General features: G+C 38.1%; 1 protein-coding gene across 4 annotated transcripts in view; it reads left to right on the forward strand.

Annotated features, from left to right (window-relative positions):
- Positions 1 to 26872, forward strand: part of LOC131664074 (potassium voltage-gated channel protein Shaker) — a 1178399-nt gene that overhangs the window by 321542 nt on the left and 829985 nt on the right. For all 4 annotated transcript variants that reach the window (XR_009301906.1, XR_009301907.1, XM_058934949.1 and 1 more), the window contains one exon: positions 22797 to 23062. Coding sequence is in view for 2 of the 4 variants with exons in the window: in XM_058934949.1 (XP_058790932.1) it covers positions 22797 to 23062 (266 nt within the window). In the remaining 2 variants the exon portion in view is untranslated. The remainder of the gene's footprint in view (positions 1 to 22796; positions 23063 to 26872) is intronic.

Genomic DNA, 26872 nt, shown 5'->3' on the forward strand with positions numbered 1-26872 from the left:
TTAAATAGAGAAGATCCTTGCCGATTAAGCCCTCTAAGATCACACAAGCACCATTAGTGCGACCAGTATTGCTAGCTGTAGAATCGCAGCAGAGAGCTTCAATATTATTATGTAAGGACCAATCAGTTAATGTTTCATATACTGCTTTCGCTTGATGTGCTCCTGTACTTGAAGAGATTTCGGGAACACCCAAGAGTTATTCTATTTCGCCGCAGGTGATGATAATAGCAAGTCTGTCTACAGTTTCTCTTCGTAAATATCCTGGAAGCAATTTCCCATCCCAATGGATGGTGCTTGGTAAATTAGAAAAAAGAAACGGAGCAAGCTTCTTAATCGCCTCATATCGTTCTTTGCGCAATTGTTTACGAGCCTCGGCAATGGATGTATTGTTTATTACTAAATTTCTCGTGTCAACGCCAAATGCTTCTGCAGCTGCCATCAATATATGCATTGCGTTTCTCTTGCTAATTTTACATTTATCTAATGCAGTTGCAAGTTTTGCAGTGACTACTAGTTCAGTAGCTCGTTTTTTTACAGGAGGTGTTGATTGAAATTGTGGAGATTCAGATTCTGGTCCAATTATCTCATTTAATAGTTCTGGAAAAAAATATGAAATGATATCATATTGATGAAAGAAAATTACACTGGGATCAAATATTTTTGTCAATAGACTATTAATAGAATGCAAACCTTTAGAGACTGGTTTGAAAGACTCGTACTTGTTCAATATTGTTAAAATACCTTATGCTCTGTCATTGTCAACGTTGGCCAAAGTTTCGTTCTCCTCAACATTGGAATTTCCACACTCTACTTCCATTGCCGATGATTCATTATTCTCTAAATTGCTACCAGATGATTCATTTTCTGATCGTTCTAAAACTGATTTATATTTATATTTAATAAGTAACTATAATCTAGGTTTAAATAATCAAACTGAATATATATATTTTACTCTCAAATAATTATTTCGTATTAAAAAATAACTTCAAATATTCTGAGTCATTTTGAAAAGTTAAATAATGATCAATTTATATTATAGTACTAATGAATCGTTTATAATTTTCAAAAACTAAGCTCACCCCTTTGATCCCTTAAAAATTGCTTGTCAAATTCATCTTCCATTAAGTCAAGTGCATCTGCATGAGCAATATAAAATAATTTGCTTATACTCTGTTTATATTCTTGTTCTCTGTTCTGCTGTGTTATTGAGCTGCGAGAAGGATTCTTTTGTATTTTTCTCCACTTATCATACTCATTTTCTAATCTTAAAACACATTTTTTTTCCTCTTGTGTTGGTATTCTTGCTTTCTTCCAAATAATACAACATTCTTCAATAGCCAATTTAGCAGATTCGCGTAGAGTCTTTGATACTCTTCGGAGATTGTAAAATAACACAGCCAGCATTTGTTGTATAGATGGCAGATTATATGTTGCCACTATTTGATTTGTGCAATAACCAATGTGTTTGATCTTTTCACGTAAATAATAAGACATAATTGAAGATATTCAAATAGCCATATATTTTAAAGATGAAGAATTAAAAATAGCATTTAAAATTTTATAATCGACCGTGGATTGAAGACTCAACGATTCATTCTCTTTACTTTCGTCTAACTAGTTAACCAGGATTTCTAAAATAAAACATAGAATTGACAGACTGTTTATGAAATATCTTTGCAATTTAAGAATTCAGTTTCTTTAATTTATGCATTATATTTATTCTCTAGTTAAATCAGATTGCTGAAAACTTCTTTGTATTTTTTGATTATACTGTAAATCCTGTAAAAAGTATAGAAATAATTATTAGTGGAAATAAATAATAATTTACAAAAATTGTGTTCATTAAGGTGTCTTTGTACCAGAATATTAAATTTTTCAATTATCTTTATTATTTTACATGCTTGGAGTTGTGAATACATATTTTGTGTGAAAAAAAATGTCACTAAGCCCTTTACTTTTATTAATTTTTATAATATTTTATAAGAGCATTCAGCTACTTTTTTAATTATTTTTCAATGCGAGTTCACAATGGTCATGATTTGATATAAAAATTATATTACTGGGTCTCATTTTCTTTGTTAAGTATTGGAGTATGGTTTTAAATAAGTATAAAGACACCGAAATATCTTCTAATATTATTTTATTTAATAAACAACCTGTCAAGCTAACGACTGAAAATATATTGATAGGAAGAGAGAAAATAAAAGCTTCGCCTTTGCGCAATGTTGTTCATATACTTTAGAACAAGATAACTGAATAATAAAGAACAAATTGATTTTATTTATTAATAACAATAATATTTAATTCACACTGAAAATTGCGTACAACTTGTAAATTAAATATTAGAAAATATTTCTCACCCCAAAATTTTTAAATGATTCAAAAAATCATTTAAAAATCTATTTCCCACACATTAAAAAAAATCGTGAAACACTTTTGTCTTATAAACTTTTACACACAAAAATTATGGAATACATACCTGAATGACGAATATTCTCTATTAGATTGGTATAGGGCATCATTTTTTTTGTAAAAATAAAACTCGTAGATAAAATCCATACATGTTGTTTTTTCAAGGATGCTTCATAAAAACCAGTCTATATTTGCAATAAAGGAGATATAGATATAGATAGATTGTATATATCGATTTTTTTCAAATAATATCAGTCTCCTCAATTTAATTGCCAATTAAAATGTTAAAGAAGCTATTATCACTTTTTGCTAGATTGCTAACAATATTCTATGTAAATAAATGTTTTCATGTTGTATCTTGTTATCAATAACACTGTGTAACTCTATTTTTTGTTTGAAAACACAAACCACATCACATTTTAATTTTAGTTTAGCTTCTCTTGTTTACGTTATGAAGTCATTATAACCTATAAGGCAGCTCTTGGAGATTGACAACTGAATAAGACTTTTATTAAGTAACTGATAAACTAATTATGGCATCCGTAGTTCTCCTTAGGAACTAACGTATCTGTAATAAAATTGTAACTAAATCAGGTACTCGAAAATAAGAAACTATTGTATTCTACAATTAGAAATATAAATACAACGTCTTACGGTTGACAGCATGATATCCAATGCAGTTTTTACTAAGTGGCGGTGGGTCTCCAATGCAGTCAGTTCGCGCATGCGCTTCCGGTAATATGCTACAATACCCACATTTAAAATGGCTTTACTTTTCGTTATTCAGGAAATAAATTAAACAGATACGATAATCTTATAATTACAGTAACGTGGTTGTCTGTACTATTCATAAAAATTATTGTATTATTTAAATTGTTTTAGCCGTTTTTGAATGAATTAATATGACCTAAAAGTATTTGATACATCAGTTTTTTTGACTTATTGAAAAAATTTCATATTTTTAGTTGATCTCAAACATTACAAGTACATATGTCGGTCAATTGCATTGATTTTTCATGTTTTTTTTCGACGATTTTCACTCTCTACTTCATTTAATCATTATTTAGACAAAAACTAATCGAACCATTCGATTCAGCAAGTCAAAATACATTAAAATACCCTCCTGTGAAAACGAAATCGATTGGTGACGAAGTTTAGAAGTCAGTTCATCGCCGATTTTTGCTTATTTTTCGATTTTTTCGACGTTTTTGGCTTTTAATTTTTTTTTGACGCAATTTAGGCAAAAACTAATTGCACTATTCGATTCAGCGTCTCAAAATACATGAGAAAATATGTATTTTTAAAAACGAAATTGATCGGTAATGACGTTTACAAGCCAGTCGATTGCCGTTTTTAGCTTATTTTTCGATTTTTTCGAAGTTTTTGGCTTATAATTTTTTTTTGACGCAATTTAGGCAAAAACTAACTGCACCATTCGATTCAGCGTCTCAAAATACACAAGAAAATATGTTTTTTAAATTGAATTTTCGAGATTTTGATTGGGTTTTAGAGGGAAAACCGTTTTTACATGTTTTTCCCATTTAAAATACATGGGAAACTTGAGGTGCTTTGAGGCACGTGTTAAATCAATTTTAAAAAATTAAAACCTATTTGCGCACGAGTTTTGAGGGGTATAGAGTACAAATTCACCCGGCCCGAAAGTGGATTCGAAAAAAAAAAAAATTAACGACCACCCTAATGCACACGCTGGTCAAAGATATGCTGGAAAAGGATGTTATCGAACCAGCGACCAGCGGATGGTCAAGTCCAGTAGTAATGGTAAAGAAGGCAGATGGAAAATATAGGTTTTGTGTGAATTATCAAAAGGTAAATGCAATTACCAAACCTGATGCCTATCCTTTACCATATATGAACGACATCCTAAGACGAATAAGGGATGCAAAGTTCATATCTACTTTGGACTTGAGCAGTGCGTACCATCAAATTCCCTTAAAGGAAGAATCGCGTCCAATATCAGCGTTTACAGTTCCTGGATTAGGGCACTTTCAATTTAAGAGAATGCCCTTCGGACTGTCATACGCAGGAGCGACCTTCCAGAGGTTGATGGACAAGGTGATAGGCCCGGATATGGATCCATTCGCTTTTGCTTACCTTGACGACGTAATTGTGGTTTCGTCGTCCTTTGAGGAGCATAAGCGGCACCTGGAAAGGGTATTAAAAAGAATTCTAGGTACGGGCCTAACCATCAACAAAGATAAAAGTCACTTCTGTAAGACGGAAGTCAGGTACTTGGGAGTTCTTGTCAACCAGGACGGAGTAAGACCAGATCCCGAGAAAATACGTCCAATATTAGAATATCCAACACCCCGGACTGTTAAACAGGTGAAGCGGTTCATGGGAATGACCTCGTGGTATAGACGTTTTATACCCGACTTTGCCATGATCGCTGAACCTATAAACCGCCTGACAAAGAAGAATGTACGTTTCTCTTGGGAGGAGGAGCAAGAGCGAGCTTTCACGAGATTGCAGGAGGCGATGACTTCCGCCCCAATACTGCAATCACCCGATCCGAACGGTCAGTTTGTACTGCAAACTGATGCTAGTGACAGTGGGATCGGGGCAGTTCTCGCACAGGATGTCGATGGAGAGGAGCGTGTAATAGAATACGCCAGCCGATCACTCAACAATGCTGAGAGAAATTATACGGTCTCCGAGAAAGAGTGCTTGGCAGTGGTATGGGCCATTGGGAAGTTCCGGCCGTATATTGAAGGGCATCACTTCAAGGTCATCACTGATCATAGTTGCCTGAAATGGCTCCACAATATGAGAAATCCCACGGGAAGATGGGCGCTAGCGTTGCAAGGCAATGTCTTCGATATCGAATATCGATGAGGGGATCTCAATGTGGTGCCAGACGCTTTATCTAGGGCCTATGAGGAGGAGGGGATTGAAGTGAGTGCTATAAATAGTCGGCCGGAGACCACTGACGCCTGGTATTTGCAACAATACCAGGAAGTATGCCAGGACCCACACTCTCACCCTACTTGGAAGGTAGTAGGAGGGAGACTGTATCATTATCAGCCTGATGAGGATGGTGAAGGGTCCATCGACAACAATGAAGCGTGGAAGCTTGCGGTGCCTAGGGAGAAAAGGTACCAGGTGCTCCAGGAAGTCCATGGTGGTCCTACTGCAGGACATCAAGGACGAGAGCGTACGTTCTCCAGGGCTAGGCACTTGTACTACTGGCCTAAACTGTATGATCAGGTCAGGGAGTACGTAAAGAGTTGCCCGGTATGTCAGCTATGCAAGGTGGAACAAAGAGCACCTTGCGGGCTGATGGGTCGTAGACAAGTATCACGACCCTGGCAGGTGGTGGCCGGTGATATCACTGGTCCATTTCCCAAAAGCTCTCAAGGTTTTGAGTATATCTTAGTGTTTGTAGACTTGTTTACTCGCTGGGTAGAGTGTGTTGCGATACGCAAGGCCAATGGGAAGACAATCGCAAGGGAATTACACGAGAGGATCGTCACTAGGTTTGGTGCGCCAGAGGTATTCTTGTCGGATAATGGAACCGAATTTAAGAATCAGGAGGTCGATTCATACCTGCAGATGAACGGCATCCAGCGCGCTTTGACTCCCGTGTATCATCCCCAAGCGAATCCCACAGAGCGAGTAAACAGGACACTCAAGACCATGATCACGTCTTACGTAAGCCGTGATCATAAGAGCTGGGATGAACACCTGTCAGAGTTCAACTTCGCGTTGAACTCGGCAACTCATAGCGCCACCGGATATAGTCCTGCGATGCTCATGTTTGGGCGTCAGCCGGTACCTCCTTTGACGTTCAGAAGAACCCAAGATCAGCAGGCCCTTGAATGTTCGGAGGGTCAGGCTGTAGAAGATTGGGCCGAACATATGGAGAAGCTTCCTAATTTGTGGGAGAGAGCTAACTCCAAGTCAAAAGAGGATGCTGCGCGTCAGGCGGCTTATTATGACCGGAAGAGACGACCACCCGAGTTTAAGGTCGGAGATTGGGTTTGGAAGAGGAACAGGATTCTATCTTCAGCTGCTCGAGGTATTTCAGCTAAATTAGCACCGAAATATGCCGGCCCGTACGTGATTGAAGAGGTTTGTGGTTCCAACACGTACAGGCTAAGCAATCAGCTGGAGATCCTGTCTGAGCTCTTCCATGCCAAGGACCTTAAACCATATTACGGTCCGGGTGAGGATGGGGAAAGCGAGGAGGTCATCGAACCTCGCGAGCCGCCAGAAGAACTGCCGTCGGAGGATGCGAACGATTCCGCGAATGCGCGCGAAAATCCGGGAGGGGATTTATCAGATAGCGAGCGGGTCCAGTTAACAGCCCCCACGGCCGTAGATAAAGTTCCCACCGAGACGTCGGATTTACCGGTATCTGCCCCAACTAAGAGAGCTCGAGGTCGACCTCAAAAGGCTCCAGAGACGGTCACTGGTCCAGCGAGGGGCAACAACTCTCCCGTGAAGGCGAATAGAGGGAGAGGTAGGCCTCGAAAGACCGTGCCCGTCGTGCAAAGGACGGTTGGGCCGATAAAACCGAGCGGTAACCGACGAGGGCCAGGACGTTCCCACAAAGAATCGCGAGGGAGCGTATAACTCGGTGGGATGCGGCTATTATTAGGATTTTTTCTTCGCGCAGGGAGATTCATCCGAAATTTGTTGTTTTTTGGATGTTTCAGATGGACCGGAGAATCGTCGTCGAAGAGGAGACCTTCGAGGTGGTCACGCAGATGTTGTTAGATCTGCAACTGGGCCCTGATGCGACGCAGCTAATTGAAGATCTGCGGAGCTTCGCCAGGGTCCAGTTGGAAGGGACCACCCGAAGGGATCGGCGCAATGCCTCGGTGGCAGAGGTTCTCCGGGATTCGTCGTGGGTCGCCCCGAAGAAGGCTTCTCGGGACGCTTCGACACAGACCGAGGACCAGGACAGTGTCGAACGTCCCAAGTCTACAGTGGACCAGGGGGTGCAGACCCTCAAGTCCGGCGTAACCCTTACGTCGGACAGTGCGAGCCAATGCCCAGGATCCAGGGAAACCTGTGGGGCCTCGCACTGGGTCTGCAATCATCCCCGGATCCCTGAGCAGCCAACTCTCTTCCTCGACTTCAGACACGTGCGTCTGGGGATCAACGAGGTGGAGAGTGCCTGGCGGTTCGCTCAAGAACTCCAGTCTCAGGTGCAGGAGCACCTGAGACGCTTTTTGAGCCGCCAGGGCGCAGAAGAACTGCTCGGGGAGTGGGCAGGGATGGCTCAGCGTCAGAGGGCCTATGGATAGGCCCTGCTGCGGGTGGATAACGGACAAGAGTCCTCCGCAGCGCTCCCGGCGCCGGCTCAAGAGAAGAGAGCCCCGGGAGCTATTGACGCTGGACCGACGCTCACGGTCCATGTGGACGGGCGCATGGCTCCTGATACCACCATCATGGTCAGGTCGCAGGATGGACGTGCGACCGCCACGGTGGGAGGCGTGACCATCACCGCCTCACAGGGAGTCAGTGCCCGGCAGTCCCCTCTGGCTGTTGAGCAGCCATCACAAGATCGGGAGGCTGCTCAATCTCGGTCGCAGCTGAGGGGCTGCTACATCTGTGGGGAGCCTGGGGTGACCAACTCCCAGCGGTGCCTGAAGAAGGCTACACACTGGCGCTACCCGAAACATCGCGCGCCAGGTGTAGCCAAACGATGATGTAGGCCCTGGAGGGCAAATAAATTAGCCGAAATAAAGAAGGGAGTTTATTATTTTGTTTCCTTTCCTTCTTTATTACTTTCAGGTTCCTGATGGCAACGAATCGCGGGTATTCGTCCTGCCCGGGTAGTCAGGACTTGGAGGGGGCTGCAACGGTAGTCCATTCAATTAATCGAACCGTTCGCGATTCTGATTTTCGCGCGTTAGTTCTAAGTATTGAGAGAGAGAGGTGGCGCGCGATCTTTTAAATTAGCAGTTACATCTCAGCTGTTACATGTGTAGTACCGCCAAAATAGTTTAGCACAGTGTTTCACCGATTTGCCAATAAATAGTTTATTTGGATTTTGGATACGTGTGCAAGGGTGAGCGAGGAAGCAGCAACAGTAGTAGCATCATAAAAGCAGCAGCATAAGTTACAGCTATTAAACAGCAGATTTGCGATCGAGGCAGCACAGCTGATTTGGATCGGAGGAGCACCTTTAATTTGCTTCAACAATTACGGCTGATCACCGTAATTGCACCGCAGGGTAGGTGCACTTCCCTTAATTATCGCGTGACATAATATATTTGATATTTTGTCCAACGGTGTTAGCGTTGATTTTTTGTATTCGCGCCGAGCGTTAGATCGCGCCAATATTCGTATCTTCTCTCTCTCTCTTTCTCACCGAAAGTTATTTAATTGTAAATCCTATTCGCGTGCGTCAGTCTTTCGGCCCGACAAAGACTGTAGAGATTTTTATTAATAAAATCTATTAAACTTATTCGCCGATTTCGTCATATGATTTTTCCTAGTAGTTTAAACAATTAGAAAAAGCTTAGGTTTTAATCCTATTATAGCTAGGGGATTAAGTGTATTAGGAGCAAAGTCGATTACACTTAAAACTCATCGAGTATCACAAGGCACGTAACTTAAGGTGAGTTCAACTCTGCTTGATTGAGGACAACTAAGTTAAGTCAGCTGACGTTAAGGCGAATACACGTATTAACATACGTGTTAACGGAGCGGCGGTTTGCTCTGCATCGTGGGAGTTTGCTCTTAAATAAATTTCTCATTTTTTGCAGCTTTAACCCCCCGTTACAAACTATATATTAGAACTTCATATGTCTGATACGTCGATTACGTTTACGTTACAGAATATTATTGATAATAATCTAGGTAGTTAGTTACATACAGAAGCTCTCTGTAAAAGTTTCAAGATCAAAACTCATGAGCGAATTAATATTTCTCATACTAAAAGATTATTAATAATAAAATTCCATAATCCATATATTAAGATTAAAGATGAACTAATTGTGAGATCTAAAATAAATATCAAGAACAGGTACAACAGCGTTTTAAGCGGCATATTCAACGATAGTGATGATCCTGAAAAATGCAGTTGTTACAACATGCTTATGCGAGGTAATCACTGGTTGAAAGTTGTTGATTTGCATGTTCAAAGAAAACCATGACCTAAAAGTGCGAGAGGGGTGAACGTTTTGAGCGTATTTAATAGGTAGAAAAATGTGGATATATAAGCCTCATAGATTTAAGTATTGAATTCGTTATTATATTAGGAGAGTGTAGTTGTGCGAAATAATAATTCCAGTGTTTAATATAAGTAATCTTTAATTATAATCAAACAAAATTCAGCCGGCATAAAAAACCCCAGTCCTGAGTGGGGGAAAAGCCATTTGAATAGAAAGAAATTAATACAAATAGTTACAGATAAGTGACTTAATTAATGAAAATTATTAATATGACGCTAACTTGACGGTGAACAAATCAATGAAGTAAGTAAACTAAGAAAATCTGTAATACTGCTAACAATTATAGAACTAAATATGAATTAATACACACGCATACAATTATGAAGGCTCACTTGCCTTTGTCGAAGCGCGGATTGAATGGCCATTCAATATAAAAAACGTTTACCACAGCCGACAGCACACAGTGCTAGGAAGGTGTCACCTAGAACAATCGCAGTACCAACGTCTTGGTCCTGGGCACCGCCTACTACGTTGTTCCTGGTCGAAGGTGCACGTATGCAGAAGATGGTAGAGTCGGGCTGAAGCCCAGGCAGTCGGTGACACCTCAGAGAACACGCCCGTGTCCTCAGCTAAAACCTTGATCGGTCTTAACCCTTCCGTCTGGCGCTGGGTCGTACACAAGCCGTGTAGTCGTATATATAGGCGGTCGGCGCGCTTTACACGCACTCCAAGGTCCAGTCCCCTTTTTAGCGGCTAAGCAAAACTGTCGGGTCGAACGGAGAGAAACTGAAAACTGAGATGGTTTGAGAGCGAGAACTGTTCTTGGCGATTTCCCGAATCGCACTGTCGCTCCGTCCGCTGTTTCCCTGGAAGCCAAAAAAGTGGAGCGAGTGCCAGGGTTCTGCTAAGGCCCACTCTACGAGGTTGCGGAGGCTGCCCGTAATGTGGCAGCAGCACGGCGACAGCGCAGCGGCGGCGTTGATGGTAGTGGCGACGCTACAATTATACCTGGAGGCAATCGGTCCTCTACTCTCTTTTTTTTTTAATGGCCCTCCTGAGTTTGGCAACTAGCGAAAGTTGGGGAAATCCCGAGCTGGGAAAGTCCCGAAAATAATGTCCAGAACGTGCTTGTATGAATGAAAGAAAGTTTGGGCCATAAAGGGATGCCGGTTTTTTTGTGCTGTTTTTTCTCTCAACCTTTATAGTTGAGATGTTTTGTTGAGCTTCTAATCTCGCTGTTTGATCTCGTTGAGAGATTCGATCTTTTCCTTTCCTTCAAACACATGGAGCGCATATGGCGCGAACAAGGGGCATACCTACAGTACCGCTCAATGACATTTGCTATTCTGTTGACAAAAAAACTAAAACTTTAAAGTTTTATATCTCGACTTAGGAAAGTTGTAAAAAATCCTGTGGGTACTAATTTTGTAGAGTTTTCTAGTATCTATCAAGTAGCGTAAACTACATGTCTGATTATTAAATTTTTTTCCAAAAAATTATGACGTCAGAAGTAAAAAATGAATTTGATTTTTTTTGCCAACATTGATGCGATATAATTTAAAGGGAAATGATGGAAGGTGAAATCGGTCTTTACCATTTGAAAGCTTGTGCCAAATACTACAAAACCCATGTCTGAAAAATTATTTTTCATACGATTTTTTTGAGCTATATCGTATTTTGTTAATAAACACATGTTACGAATCAAATCGTTATATCTCGGAAAATATGCTGTTTACAAAAAAACCTCTAAAGAAAAAAGTTGTTGCATTTTTATCAAAAAACCATTTATAAGCTTATAAAACGATTAAAAAAATGTTTTTTTTAATATTTTTGGTTTAGAATTTTTTACATTTTTGAAAAAAAATATTTAGCTCTATTAATCAATATGACTTTTTAACGTAAACATGGTCAAGCGTATTAAAACTATAAGTTTGATACATGTGTTATTAAAATTTTGCTTCAGTTGCTTTGATGCCTGAGAACAGAGAGCAGTGATTTCCTAATGTACGGTTTTATGAATAATTATTGTTCCTATTGCTAATCTTGTCTTTGTTAATTAAAATGGGGAAAAAAAGAAATTTGATTATTAAACAACGTGCAGAAATAGTTGCTTTGCATAAGCTTAAAAAAGTAATAAAAAAATGTCTTAAATTTTGAAAATTCCAGGAAGAATAGTTGATTACAATGTTAATAAATTTAAATCTATAGGGAATATTACAAATAAAAATAATGAAAGAAAATATAAAAAGACAACAAGTGTTCAAGACAAACATATTTGTGACATTAGTCACCGTAATCCAAGATTAACTGCTTCTGAAATATCTGCAATTGCAAGAAAAGATTTTGGTATGACAGTCAGCGTTTTAATAATAAAGAGAATAGAAAAAGCCTGTATGGCCGAATCGCAACTAAAAAGCCTTTGTTGAAAGACGTTAATAAAAAGAAACGTTTGAAATGGGCGAGAAATATAAAGACTGGACTATAAATGGAAGATTCTTATAAAAAAACTTGGTTCCTTCAGTAAAACATGGTGGAGGCTCGATAATGGTGTAGGGTTGTTTCAGTAGAACTAAAGTTGGAGACTTAACATAGTAAAAATAGATGGAAAGTTAAACAAAAAATAATAAAAAACTATCTTAGAAAAACATGCTGTGCCTTCTGGAAGAAGAATACTCGGCCATAAGCTTACTCTCCAGCAAGACAACGATCTAAAACATATTTCAAACTTGTGCGAAAATTATTTTGTTGATTAAAAAAAATGAAAAGTTAACTAGAATAAAATGGCTACCGTACTCTCTTGATTTGAATCCTATTGAACTACTATAGGAAGAATTGGACAGGGACAGTACAGTAAGAAAAGTAGGACTGACTTCAAAAAGTCATTTGTGGACAATCTTACAAAGTAAATGGAAAAAAATTAGATCTGAATCTAAGTTGGCATAATATCTAGAAATCGGATCAAAGTTGTAAAAAAAATCAATTTCACTTTTTACTTCTGACGTCATAGTTTTTTGGAAAAAAAAGTCATGTAATTTATGCCACTTGATAGATACTAAAAAACCCTACGAAAGATTACCCACAGGGTTTTTTACAACTATCCTAAGTCGAGATACAAGCCTTTAAAGTGTTAGATTTTTAATTAACGGGGTGGCAAATGTCATTGGGCGGTGCTGTATTTATCCTTCGCGAGGTAGTTATATCAAAATATATGAAATAGACCACTTGTTAATTTATTTTAATTAATCCTACCGACAAAACGTAACAATAATCCGATTACCTCATATAAGTATATGAACAGATAAGTATATGAACATTGAATTTATGGAAATGAACGTACGACGTTCTAAATAAATAAAAAATTACTGTTTTCAATTGTCTATACCATTTCGTATACTATTTAGTCAGAGCCTGGCTTGCTTCATTATACCGTACCGTATTTGTTACGCCCGTTGTTCCGAAAACGAGTAAGGCAATTAAATCTTATTAATAAAAATGTGACACTCGCATTCAAAACTCCCAGTACTATTATTTGACTGGAAATAAAAAATTTCTGTTTGTTGTATTCTTTTGGGCTACCATTATGACTGAATAGTAGTATAGCAATGTATGTTTCAGGCCACCCTGCGTGGGGGCTGTGGCCCTTTGGTCCCCTGGCGTAACCCTTCTATGTTAATTATTATTAATGTTAAGAATTATTTATAATTTTTTGAGAAAAGGTTTTATATTGAGGAAGGTTTCTAGGGCTCCTAGTCTCTAGGGATCCTACCTATTGCTTTCTGACTAATTTATTTAAATGTATTTTAAAAAAGTTTTAAATATTATTGATAATTTAATTGCTACGTTGAAAATGAAATGAATAGAAAGCGATAATTGAAAAAAATGAAGAGACAGATCGGAAAATCGAACCGGCGTCCTCTGGGTTGGCAGGCTAGCGTTCTACCACTAGAGCCAATGCTACATATACCTTAGAAGATGCTTATTGTTATATTAGCTACACATACATTTTGTATAGGGTCTGAGCGTGCGGAGGAGGGGAGCACATGCTGTTTATAGTTCTAACTTGGGGATGCGCTGCTATAGTAGTAATCGTGTGCTCTCTCTCTTGCACTCTTTCTCTAGCTCTGACTTTGCGTGGACCACGGCGCGCGGAGGAGGAGGGGAGCGCATGCTGTCTATAGTTCTGGCTTGAGAATGCGCTGCTATAGTAGTAAATACGTACTCTCTCCACGGAGGGAGCTTTATACCATAGCTGTTTTCATGAGAATGCTAGAGATTGCGAGCGCAGTCGCTCGACTGGCACCTCCTTGAGATGTTCCTCCTAAATATTTCTACTAGGAGAGAACCTTATTCCCATCCGTTCACCCTTTCTTGCAATCGCTTGAGATGTAATGTCTCAACTAAGAAAGTATCCTATCCTTCTCATGCATGATTATTTTATTAATGTAATTAGTTAAATATTATTTAAATAAGTTCACATTTTATTATTTATTTAATATTTATTATTTTTTAATTATACATTGAGTAGAGTACACTTTATTTATAATCTTTATGTTCAGTGTTCGACATAGCTATTTTAAAATATTCAGTCGAAGTTTTATATAAATTATAGTCGTCTGTAAATCTTTCGACTATATCGACCCCTTTTGATTTTGCTTGTTTTTGTCTTTCCATCATCCAATCGTATATCTGTTGTGTATTTACCGTAGCACATACTATATACTCTCGATTTTGACTATGATATATGCATGATGATTTAAATTTAAGACTTAAATCTTCTAACCGCAAGCATCTCATTTCATTCAGTTTCGATATCTAAAATGTTTCTGTAATTAAAAAAAATAATTAAATTCAAATTTAGAATTGTGTATTATTGTATATTATTTGAACCTACTTTTCAGGAATAATTTTTTTGAGCCATTGCTTCTTTTGTAATCCTTTCACATAAATATTTCTACAATTATGTAAATGACTACGTATAATGCAATTTAAAAAATTATATCGTATTATACCATTTCTCCATAATATACCTATAAAATTCAATATATTAAATATTTCAAATAAAATCAATATTAATTAACGATAATAAAAAATAAATACCATTATAATGTAATTGCAGCCACTAATTAGCACTTTGATATTCGATAGCAAGTTTGAGTCACTAATGCGGAGGTTTAAAAGTAGTACTGTAGGTGAAGTATTAAAACATAATGGTATGATAGGCAAACTCCTTACAAATAAAAATATTATTAGGACTCTGAAAGCTTTGAATATCTAAAATATAGTCAATTTTAGAATATAAATCCAATTATTCTCTGTGATATGTGAACTGAATCGTATCTCAAATCAATAATGACTATATTTTTATTTTAAAGATCTATAATAAACCCTTTAATACTAAATTAATAAGTTAGAGGGTACTACAGTCGGTTCACCGCTACTCTTTCGTTTTAGCTATCCCTTCCATATGCTACCTACAGAGTTAATAATGTTGCTGGCAGCGCCCTCACTCAATCTTTATAAGCCGCTTCGGCCAAGCAAAAGAGTGCAGTCTCTCGAGACAGCCTGCGAGCTAAGCTTGCCTTACTTTACTTCATTTACAAGTAGTTCATCAGTAGTTAGTTGAATCCTTATTGATTTATTAAACAAATCAATATTAATTACCAACTGAGAACGAGTTCATTTAAGAGCTATTCGCTACCTTTTCCATCCTCTCACAGCGGCTTTATACAAAAGAAAATATTTAGAGCTCATAAGGCATCATGCGTAAGCAGCACAGCAAGGAGAGAGAAAGCGGAGAGAGAGAGAGAGAGAGAGTTCAATTATGAGATGGTACTTACATGTTCATCGGCTATGCCCTTGTAAATATCGCTGCTCTAGTATCGACACTAAATCGCCTCGAGGGTTAAAGAACCGGCTAAAGTGGTGACGGAGTGTAGGGCTTGTGATGAGAGCAAGCCGTGCACTTGCTCCTCGTCTATGTCTCTCCCTCCTCCCTTCTTTCGGCAAGGCGTGGTAGCCAACGTTGGGCGCATTTAAGAATGCACCTAACACTTGGCCTTTGTTTTTCAGCGCCAAGGACTGACCACCGGAGCCGAGAGCGTTCGAAGTTGAGAAGCGCGGAGAGAAAAGAGAGAGAGAGAGAGAGAGAGACAGACAGACAGAGAGAGAGAGCATTGGCCTATACAGGTTTATGGGGGCGTGCGACGCGTGACCGATAAGCGGCGCGTTGCGTACCACCTAAGAAATAGGTCAAGTAGGGGCGCAAGCGAGCGCAAGCGAGCGGCCGCGAGAAGGCCAGCGCTGAGAAAAATGTGTGCGCGAAACGGTTGAGTTTAGTGGATAAAGTAGTTAGCGAGAGAGAGAGAGAGTGAAAGGAGCTGAAGTCGCCGCCATACTACAGTCAACTTCGTCTCCAGTAGCAGCCAACTCTGTCCAGGCAGCAGTCTCGCCAACAGCAGCTTTCCACCAAGTGCCCAGCAGCTCAGCATCCAATAAGGTCGAGTTTCTTTGATCCCTGAATCTCTCTCTTGAACGATACTTTCTTTCTCTCTCACCGGTAATGCGAATACGTGTGCGTTTGAGTAAGGTAGCCAGGCATAACGTGCCGGCTATCTTGAGTATCGCGCCTAGTTTAATTTATTTGTTTAAGTGTTAGTTGCGATCGGTGGATTATCTAGGCATTCATTTGCCGGGCAATTCCCAGATATATTTCTCCTGCGTTATTGTTAATTTCGTTGTAATCGGGTAAGATATATATATATATATACAGGGTGGGCCATTTTAATCGAAGCACCCAGAAATCTTTTTCCAGGTAAGGATGCGTGAAACATGTTTCAGACAAAAGTTGCTGGACTCCGAGGGGGACATAATCGGGTGACTTTAACTGTGACTTTGAGGGTCATTTTCAAGGTCATCCGAATGTCAACTTTGTTTTTTTAAATAGAAACCCCCATTTTTGACCTCGGATTCAGAAAGAGCGGGAAATTCTACGTTTAGATGACCTATTATACGTGGGGTCTGGGTGACCACCAAGGTCGCCCCCAACATCACGTAAAGTTCAATGTTATTTTTTTCTTAATCTTTCCACCTAACTAACCTAAGATCGGTATGGTTTAGAGAAAAATGATGTAGACAAAAGTTATTGCATTTTGAGAGGGGCATCATGTGGTGACCTTAACTTCGACCTTGAGGGTCATTTTCAACGTCATTTGAAGGTCAAATTTGTTTCTGCTTTTCTATTAGTAGTAACAGTAGTAGTAATTTCTTTGGTAATACTTGTTTTAGGAGTATCTTGGATAGGGTAAATAAATCACACCAAAGTGTACAGTATACAAATTGATCTTATTTATCATGAAAAAATTATCATATATATTATATTTTTTATTAATAATTAATCAGGAATCACAAAGCATTGTGAAGAAATCTTAATAATTACAAAAAATGTCGTTTCAAAGTAATGTTACTTAATTTAGAATTACGAACGAGTTTATGAAAAAGCTTACAACAAAAAAACCCTTACAGGAAGGGTCACCTAGATACTACATGTGTTATGTTTCAAGAACGTCGAATTCTTTGTTTTTTCCGAATCCGTGATAAAAAAGTAGGCTGATCCGAGAAACAGAAAGTTAACCTTCAAATGACCTTGAAAATGACCCTTAGGTCGAAGTTAAGGTCACCACAAGATGCCCCACTCAAAATGCCATAACTTTAGTCTACATCATTTTTCTCTAAACCATACCGATCTTAGGTTAGTTAGGTGGAAAGATTAAGAAAAAAATAATATTGAACTTTACGTGATGTTGGGGGCGACCTTGGTGGTCACCCAGACCCCACGTATAATAGGTCATCTGAACGTAGAATTTCCCGCTCTTTCTGAATCCGAGGTCAAAAATGGGGGTTTCTATTTAAAAAAACAAAGTTGACCTTCGGATGACCTTGAAAATGACCCTCAAGGTCAGAATCAAGGTCACCCGATTATGTCCCCCTCGGATTCCAGCAACTTTTGTCTGAAACATGTTTCACGCATCCTTACCTGGATAAAAGATTTCTGGGTGCTTCGATTAAAATGGTCCACCCTGTATATATATATATATATATATATATATATATATATATATATATATATATATATAGTATGTTGAGAAAGATCGCGTAATATTCATTTGTAATTAAGTTAAGCTGTTTCTTCCGGTTTTGGTAATAAATAAGATAGTTAATAATTTATATCATGTAGTTTTCGCGCATAACACGCGTTTAAATTTTGTTATTAATTATAAGGTAAAATTGATTCGATGTTGTAGTTATTGCGTTCGTTACTTTTCCCTCCTGCCTCCTCGATTACCATGAGCGAGAGCGCCTCACTGCCCATAAAATATTTGAAAATAGTGGCAACGAGAGATTTTATCACATGGCATCCCTTGTGGATCTGACAATCGAAAGACAAAGGAGAGAAACGGTCTCGTCATAAATTTTAAAAATAATGGTCAATCAGTTTCTTTGTGTACTAACGGCAAAAGTTGTGCGTGTAGGAGAACGTTCGGAAAGAATTTCGATTTCTCGGTATTTTGAATTCTTTGTTAGTAGTTGCCAGTGACCTTTTCTTCGTCGCGGAGTCGGGTGACAGCGTATGCGTCATTGAGTCGCTTTGACGCTAGATACGAACGCATTCTTTTTTTTTCTTTCGTTTAGTTTCTTCGTAAAAAATTAAAAAAAAAATAAACTAAGAATTTTACCAAGCTGTATATCAAACAATACGATAAGTAAATTTTGAAATATAATAATTTCTTTCTATAGACTTAAGCAAGGCGATTTCTTGCCGGCTTATAGCTTGGAAAGAAATTAGTTAGTAAGAATGGTGTCAGGTTACGCGGACCGACCGAGACTCGTTTAGCCCCTATGATACTCGTCACAGCTAGCTTCCAAATTCTCGTTTTCAGAAGTAATAATGTTGCTAGCCTGTAAATATAGAATAGTAATGCGCAAGTTATTACGCGATGCGCATACAAAAAAATTAAAACAAAAAATTGACTCCACAGAACCAGCTGTTCTGTTGGAGTTAATGCGCTATTACGAACTTAGCTTGCACGGTGATCTTGAAAAGTTACGAACCCGATATTTGCGGTATATGTTATTAAGTGAGTGGTCAGATTTGCAGCCACCGTTGCGCTCGGACGACTTTGCGTCAGGCCGAATTCTGGATAACCTGTACGACGAACAGCAAGAAACAAGCACGCGAAACGCGAACCTGGGCGATGAATTCACGGCAGCTGCAGCGCCCTTGGCGACCGAATTACCATGTGAACAAGAGCAGGCGATACAGGCGAGAGCAGGTGTTGCCGCTCCTTGCGAACAAATTCGGCCGCTGGGAGAAAATGCAGTTGCGCTCGACATTAACAATGCCTTGCCAACGGCAGCTCGCTCGCCGTCGGATAACAGGACCGAACATGCACGCGATCAAGACATGCAAAACCAAGGCGAGCGTAGCATTAGCGCGATAACCCAAATCTAGAGGACCCTCACAGCAGTACCACGTTGGATATATAGGCGAAAAGTGTGACAAGGCGTTACGGATGGTACGAATACGGTTTTTAGAGTTGATAGATTGAGGGTGGGGTGGAAGTTATTTGAACCGCACACATATTATATGATTTGAACGTAAAATTTCCCGCTCTATCCGAATTTGGGATAAAAAATTGGGGGTTTCCATTTAAAAAAACAAAGTTGACCTTCCAATAACCTTGAAAATCATTCTCAAGGTGAACACTGATCTAATAAGTAAATGACCCTCACTGTCTTAAACAACTTTTGTATGAACAATTTTTTCGTACAATGTGAACTTTTCAAGATATTCAGATCCGTCATTTAAAATGCGATACCTTGTATAACAATATTGATGTAATGCGAAGGTAAAAGTCTTAATTTTCGGTACAAGTTCGGTGCCAATCGGTTGAGGTGATTGTTATTTAATCTGGATATTAAATCTGGATGTAGCATTGGTAGACACGGTTGCTGTTGATGAGAATTATGTTTATGTAACTAATTCTATAAGCGGAAAGTTAGTAATAGGGGCAGAAGTTGTATTATAGTTCAATAGTGAAATTGTTTAGATAGTGATTGGTATGGAGTTATCAAAGTGATGCTTTAGAAGTTTGGAGTGTTTTTTGCAAATAAGATTGGTTCTGATAATAATAAGGGCTCACTGTTTTTGATTTTGTCTAGTAGACTGTGAGGTCTTGTACGAGAGGCTGAACACGTTTTTAGTTAGTCGCTAGCACGAATAGCTGCCACATACAGGTCATAGAAAAGTTTGAGAAAGAGAGAGAGAGAGAGGGAGAGAGAGAGAGAAAGGGAGAGAGAGAGAGGGATTGGGGAGAGGGGGAGAGCGAGAGAGAGAGGGAGAGAGAGAGGGAGAGAGAGAGAGAGAGAGAGAGAGAAGAATGCGAAATCACAATTATCGACCGTGTTTTCGCCAAACGATAAGCGCGTTTTTCATACTTTTTCGTAGCAGCAAGAAGTATGAACTACACCATAAAATAGCTGAAAAAAACATCGGCGCAAGTGTATGATCAGAGTAAATACAACAGTAAGAGTTGACATTTCTGATCATTTGAGCAATAATAAAAAAACGGAGGCAAGCATCGGCGACAGAGGTAACTATTTTAACTCTGACGATTGAAGTGCGACCAGCTCCAGTTTATGAAAAGGGCTTCTTTATTTTCATTAACGACCGGTTATCGGATTGCCACTGATCATAGTAACTTCATATTTCTATATAAGTGTTTGTTCACTTGTTATTGCGTTCATTAAATTCAAGGAACTAGTTTTTCGCTCTTATGTGTAGACTGTGACGTAGAAATAAATTCACGTTTTCCACTGGCGACCTGTATCAGTTACAACAGCATGACGACAAGATCATGCAAAATTAGACATTATATCAAAATTAGAAACTAGATAACGGAATGGAATTAAACAAATATCCCTACATTACAGCACTTATTTTAGAAAAAAAATTAATTTCAAAAATATTTGTGAGTCTTGGTTATCTGCAATTTTACTGTATGTAAGTATTGAAAGATAAGTGAAGAGAGTGAGATTTTACTCACTGTACAATGATCATAATTCTTTTTTAATCACGAATGATTATGATAGATTATGATAAAAATGAATTTATCGTCTTTGAAAAAACATATGAAACAAAAATCTGACCTCTCTTAGTCTGCAATTTGCGTATTATGCATTTATTTGTATTCTGTAGGTTAGGTAAGATGATACCCCACATTAATTGATGCATTGATGAAAAAGATACGATCATCTATTGTTTTGTAACGGCGGCTCGACATAGAAAAAGACCAGGAAAAAACAGGCCACACACTTAGCTCGTAAATTAGGGTTATAAATTGCGTACAGCTGAGAAAAGAAAATTTTCTTCGTAAACGACAGTTTTCGTCTCTGGACCGGAAAATGAGGTCTTGGATCATCGCCGCGAATGCCGGCGGGAGTTGGAACTAGCTGCCATTATCAGCCGTTATAGTAATACAGTTATTACTGTTCGTGTTCTCGCCGCTGTCCATGACATTCGCGATGTTTATCGCGGTTTTCTGTACTCGCGATATTACCTCCGCACTCTGCATCAGCTGGGCTAGCGGGTGTTCTCCTTCTTGCTTGGATGCTGTGTGTTCTGCGCATAGGGATACAATCAGTTCCGAGCGTAGGGCAGCTCTTTTTGCTGGATTGCTGTGCTGGTTGTCGACTTCCGCGAAATCTGCTGCGGAGTAGTCGCCAAGCAACCAGTTATGCAGTCGTGCAGCTCTCGAGAGCTTGTTTCCGCTTGTTTTCAGCTCCAGGTGTTCGAGGTACTCATTGATTTCCTCCTCCTGGAGCATCAACACCCAGTTTTCTATTTCTGTTTGAGTGCGGTCCATTTTCCTCTGTTAGTTAACTTGCGGCTAATTTTGCGCAAAATTTACAAGCTTGTTACGCGTGGTGCGAGTGCGAGTGCTGTTTTAAAAAAAATTGTACGCAAGTAAAAAATTTTATTAGCCGACAGTAGGCTCAATTAAGGGCGTTTAACAATGTGTTTGCCGAACGACTCTTCGCTCGTTATTTCACAATATAATGATCCTACTTATCAGGCCCGCTAACTGTTTGTTAGCGCGGCTGTGTGAGTTAGTATCTAATATTATAACGAGCGTCGCGCGTAATCACCAATAACCGCAGCTAATAATATTAAAAAACGTTTACTTTAAAACAACACGATATCAAATAAAATTATCAAATTGAATTAATTTCGTTTGAAAGTTGCCGGTGTTAGTTTTCCTCGGGCCAACGAGTACAATATTATTGATTTGCGGCAACTTTCAAAATTTATTGGTGTTTACGCTTCTAAGAGTCGTTCGGTCGCACTCGCACGCGCTTACAGCTAATGTTTACACTTTTACGCCTTCGCAAGCTCACTAACAGGCTATGTTTACTGTTGTGGCCTTCGATATCAAGTGTGCACAACAACACTTGATTGCCACCTAAGTCGCTGGTTGACTGAGCGCAAGGTCACTATTGAGAACCGGTGTTTTGAACAATCAGAAACACCGTAGGTTCTTTTATGTTGGGCGCCATGTAACGGGGTTGCTTACCGTTTAATTATTTTTATTAAGAGGATCGCGTAAATACGCTCGTAATCACCTATATCAAATAAGAAAGTCGGAGAGCAAGAGGGAACGGGTGTCAGTCAACCAACAAATCTACAGATCTACAGGAGTGGAATCAATACGACATAAACACGTCGAAAGTACTTGTTAATATCGTGTACGAAAACTCTTTATTATCTTTTAAATGCTATATTAGAGTCGGCCCGCGTGTTTATGTTTACATCGGCGCTCGCTCGACAACAACATGCAGTGTCGGGACGCTCGCTGCTCTTTGTCCGTAGAGCTATTACATGCACGCTTCGCATCGAATACGTAAGATTAATTGGGTTATTACAGTTTCCGCAAATAATTTTGATTTTTGTTATCTCTTATTATCCATCGCATAGTTATCTTATCTAGAAGTATACTTAAGTATGGTTTTCATGAGTGTTATTAAGAAACTAATGAGAGTTTTATTAAAAATGTAAAATAAATTGAAGAAATAGTATGGTTTTATTGATTACGACGTTGATTCGGATAGATTAAGAGAAACAATTTATATGTTAAAATCTATTTATTTTATATAAGCTATATCCAACATTTGTTTGATTTACAGGTTAGTGGCTTACGATTTGAAACGCAATTAAGGACCCTCAATCAATTTCCCGACACTTTACTAGGTGATCCATCTCGAAGAATACGGTATTTTGATCCGTTACGCAACGAATATTTCTTTGATCGTAATCGACCATCGTTTGATGCCATTTTATATTACTACCAAAGTGGTGGCCGATTACGTAGACCTGTAAATGTACCTCTTGATGTGTTCTCAGAAGAAATCAAATTTTACGAACTTGGCGAATTAGCTACAAATAAGTTCAGGTAATAATTTATATGATTTTTAAACTCTTTCTTAATAGATTTTTTTATATAATAAAAAAATTCGCCAAAATGATAAATATAACTTAGTCTAATAATTGACTAAATAAATAAATATAACTGTAAACTGCACTTGTGAGCAGTTAAATAGTAATTATAAATAGATGGCTGCATAATGCCGATTGTCTCTCATATCGAGTTCAAATTTATTTCACTTGAAATATAATTCTCTAAATGGAATTGTAATTTCTTCAAGTCACAAATATGTGAACCTACAAGAAACTCAAACCGCTAACTTTAGTAATGAGTAATAACTTTAGTAATTGATTTCCTAGATAAAATTATCTGAAAAATAAAAAGTTGAACAAGATTTTTCTTTTAATTTAACTATTACTAGTCAAGAGCTGGACGACTCATTATTTTAGAAGCAAAAATTCTATTGCTTAGACAGTTGAATTGCAAAATAAATACACCCTCGAACAAACATTAGGAAATAACATTGCTGATTCAAACTAAAGGTATTTACCAAAATTTATAAATATAGCACTGTTGAAAGTAATTGCAATCAAATACTTAAGCACCTGAACACAGACATGTAATATTTCGAACAAATTCGGAATCAAAGACCAGACATAGTGTAATCGAAGAAATTTGGTGTGCTGAATTCGAATCTGGACTCAGAATTACTCCATCATCACCCTAGGTTTTGAAATATTCTAACCTGGATCCCGAGAATGCAAAAAATACTGTTTTTCGTAGTTTTTAGTCTTTTTTCACATTGTGAATTTTCATTCTAAATTTTATAAATTTGGTAACGGTATCGGATAAAACAAATTTTCTACTTCAAAAAATATTACCTAATTTTTTAAAAACTGATTATTACAACCAGAGATGTCGTTCATTGAAAAGTAGAAAATTAATATTTCAGGTATATACGTAATATGTGGGAAAAAATGTTAACACTTGTTAAGCGCATCACATGTAGATCATATTATAAATTCAGATTAAGTGATAAAAAAAAATAAAGCTTTGATCTATTATTTCAATTCTGAAAAATTTTTTCTCATATATTTTGTGTACCTAAAATCTACATTTTCTTTTTTTCATTGAACGATATGTCTAGTTGTAATAATTGGTTTTCAAAAATTAACTAATGCTTTTTGAAGAAGATTTACTCTTTCCTATGCCAATTTACAATAAATTAAAAATTCGCGATGTGAGAAAAGTCCACAAACTACGAAAAAGTGTTTTTTTTGACACTTTTAAATCGAGATGTATCAAAAACCTAGTATGATGAAGTAATTCTGAGTCCAGATTCGAATTCAGGATACTAAATTTTTTCGGATATACTACTTCCGGTTTTTTGTTTTGAAAATTTTTGGCCCGTATAATCAACCACTAAAATAAGCAGAAGCTACTAAATAATATCATTGTCCCGATTGAAGAAACAGTGGAAACTAAAAATAGAACCGTAGTAATAAATTGCATAAGTAAAGATGATGTATTCAAAGTATTTATTTAGATATTTTTTCAGTTCTCTTATGCCTAGTGCATATGATTCACTAGAAGTAGTAGAAGCTTTGGGGATCCTCGCCCACATTTACCAACTAAGCAACTACTTTCTTCTATTCCAGCAGTTGATAAAGAAATCACCCTGGTGTACCGGCATTTTTTTTATCGACCTCGGCTGGTCACATATAGACCTTGGCATGTGTATCGCGGCCCGATAAAAGTTCCCATGCTATTTTACCGATCGACTCCATTCCCCAAGCCTCTGTACGTACGAGTGATGAATAATAGATGAAAAGAAAAAAAAATACAATTTGTTATATGTTAAAAAAAATATTTTTATTCATTCATAAGAGACATATACAATAAGTTATTCTAAATATATGATGTATTAAAGTTTTTTAAAACGTTCTGACTTTGGCATTAATTTGGAGATGAATGAATAATTTTTTGCAAATGATTTCCATTTAGACTGTATGTTCTCTTTTTATATTTCGAGCTCCTGTTCGTCTCTGGGAGATGAACGCACTGTGCACTGTTATTCTGGGCTATATTGATGAATAAAAATGTGTTCTAATGAGTTTAATTTAGAAATCAAACAATTTTTAAAAAATTTTTTTTAATTTTATTTATTTCACAACGATTCCCCCAGTTTGGGTATTAGCCACTTAACAAAATTAATACATTGGTTGTTCAATTTTACATATACATTGGATATAATTATCTACATATGCGTGATACAATATTTTTATAAAGAGGTGTTTTTAAATAAGTGTTATGAAATTTATTTCTTCTATAAATTTGATTATATTATAACGAGTTTGTCAACAACTCGTTATGTCTCTCTCTCCACATTAATTATATAACAATAATATATGTACATATTCATGTATCTACTTTTATATTATACTACTAGCAGCCGCAGTGGATGACAGCAGCTGAACTAAGGTAAGAGAGAGAACGCTAGCAGAGAGAGAGACCGCGTAGGTTGGTAGGACTGGCGAGCCGGGGTGCCGCGAAAGATAGGTACTGCTTGACAAAGGACAAGCAATTAGCTGAGGCCTCTCGAATTGGTGACACGCGTGCGACTGCCTTAGAGATTTATAGCTTGGCTATGCCATTGACGACGACATTCGTTTTGTGATTTTGCGTCGCCTCGTGGCTAGTTCGAGTGACAGACCGAGTGCTAGGTTGAGTGCTACCGGTTGAGGCGTGTATCGGCGTTTGATAGACCGAACTTTTATTGTCGAGCCTCGTGGCTAATCTCACCGACAGCGGCAGCCGATGTAAGTACCACTCGTTCTTTGCGTCTCTCTCGCATTACCCGCTTTGCTTCTCTCTCTGCACTGCCCTGTACAAATATACGTAAAATATATATATTTCTATTGCACCTATCGCCTCTTTCACTCTGCGCCTTCTATCATTCCTTTCGTTTCCTACACCTTCGCGATTTCAGCTACGCAACCTACGACGCTCTCCGCGGGCCGTTGCCACCCGGCGAATCTATCGGCAGTCTGTGCTACTGGGTCGGTCGTGCAAAGCCGTTGCACGAGCCCGCTTCGTCATCTATTACGCATCTCTCGGTTATTAAATATTGTAGCGGACTAAATCCCCGTTACATTTTGGCGCCCAAACGTTCTGGTGCTGGCTGCGTAGCGAAAATCGCACCGAGAAAAATTTTTCCATAGGTGTTCTCACAAGGACAAGGAGTGTGCGATCTCTCGCGGCGTGTTGTTGACAAACACGAGCCGCCCGGCGAGCCACATGTGCGACGCTAGCGAACAAGTGTAAACTCGTCGAGCGATACACCGATATTCTAAGCAAAGGAGAATTATAGATTTTATTCGAATATTCGAAGTTGGAAAATCATATTTATTTTCAAGGTTGCCATGCTGGCCGTATACACGAAAATTGTATATTTCAAATACTATATGCGTGATTCGAAATCACAATAAATACTGCGCGGCTAAGCCTTATATCATTAATATTTTATACAATTTCTTTTTATGATTTCAATATATATTAATTAATCTATAATTTGTTCCGATATTGTCTTTTGAGTAGTTTAGTTGGCGAGGCGTTAGCTAATTTAACTCTGCGTCCAATTGCATAATTAAAATAATAATATTTAAACAATAATTAAACCAATTTTAATTATAATTATTATTAATAATAAATTTTTTTTCTTTCTTGTTTTCTCTCTCTCACACCCGTTACATTCTGGCTTATACGTTACGTTGCTAATACCAGCACAAGCCTGATATTTATTTCAAATATCTCGTCAATTTTTTTCCCGTTATTATT

Source organism: Phymastichus coffea, unplaced genomic scaffold (assembly GCF_024137745.1).
Source record: "Phymastichus coffea isolate CEN01 unplaced genomic scaffold, Cenicafe_Pcof_1.1 PCOF00003, whole genome shotgun sequence".
NCBI classification, from domain to species: Eukaryota; Metazoa; Arthropoda; class Insecta; order Hymenoptera; family Eulophidae; genus Phymastichus; species Phymastichus coffea.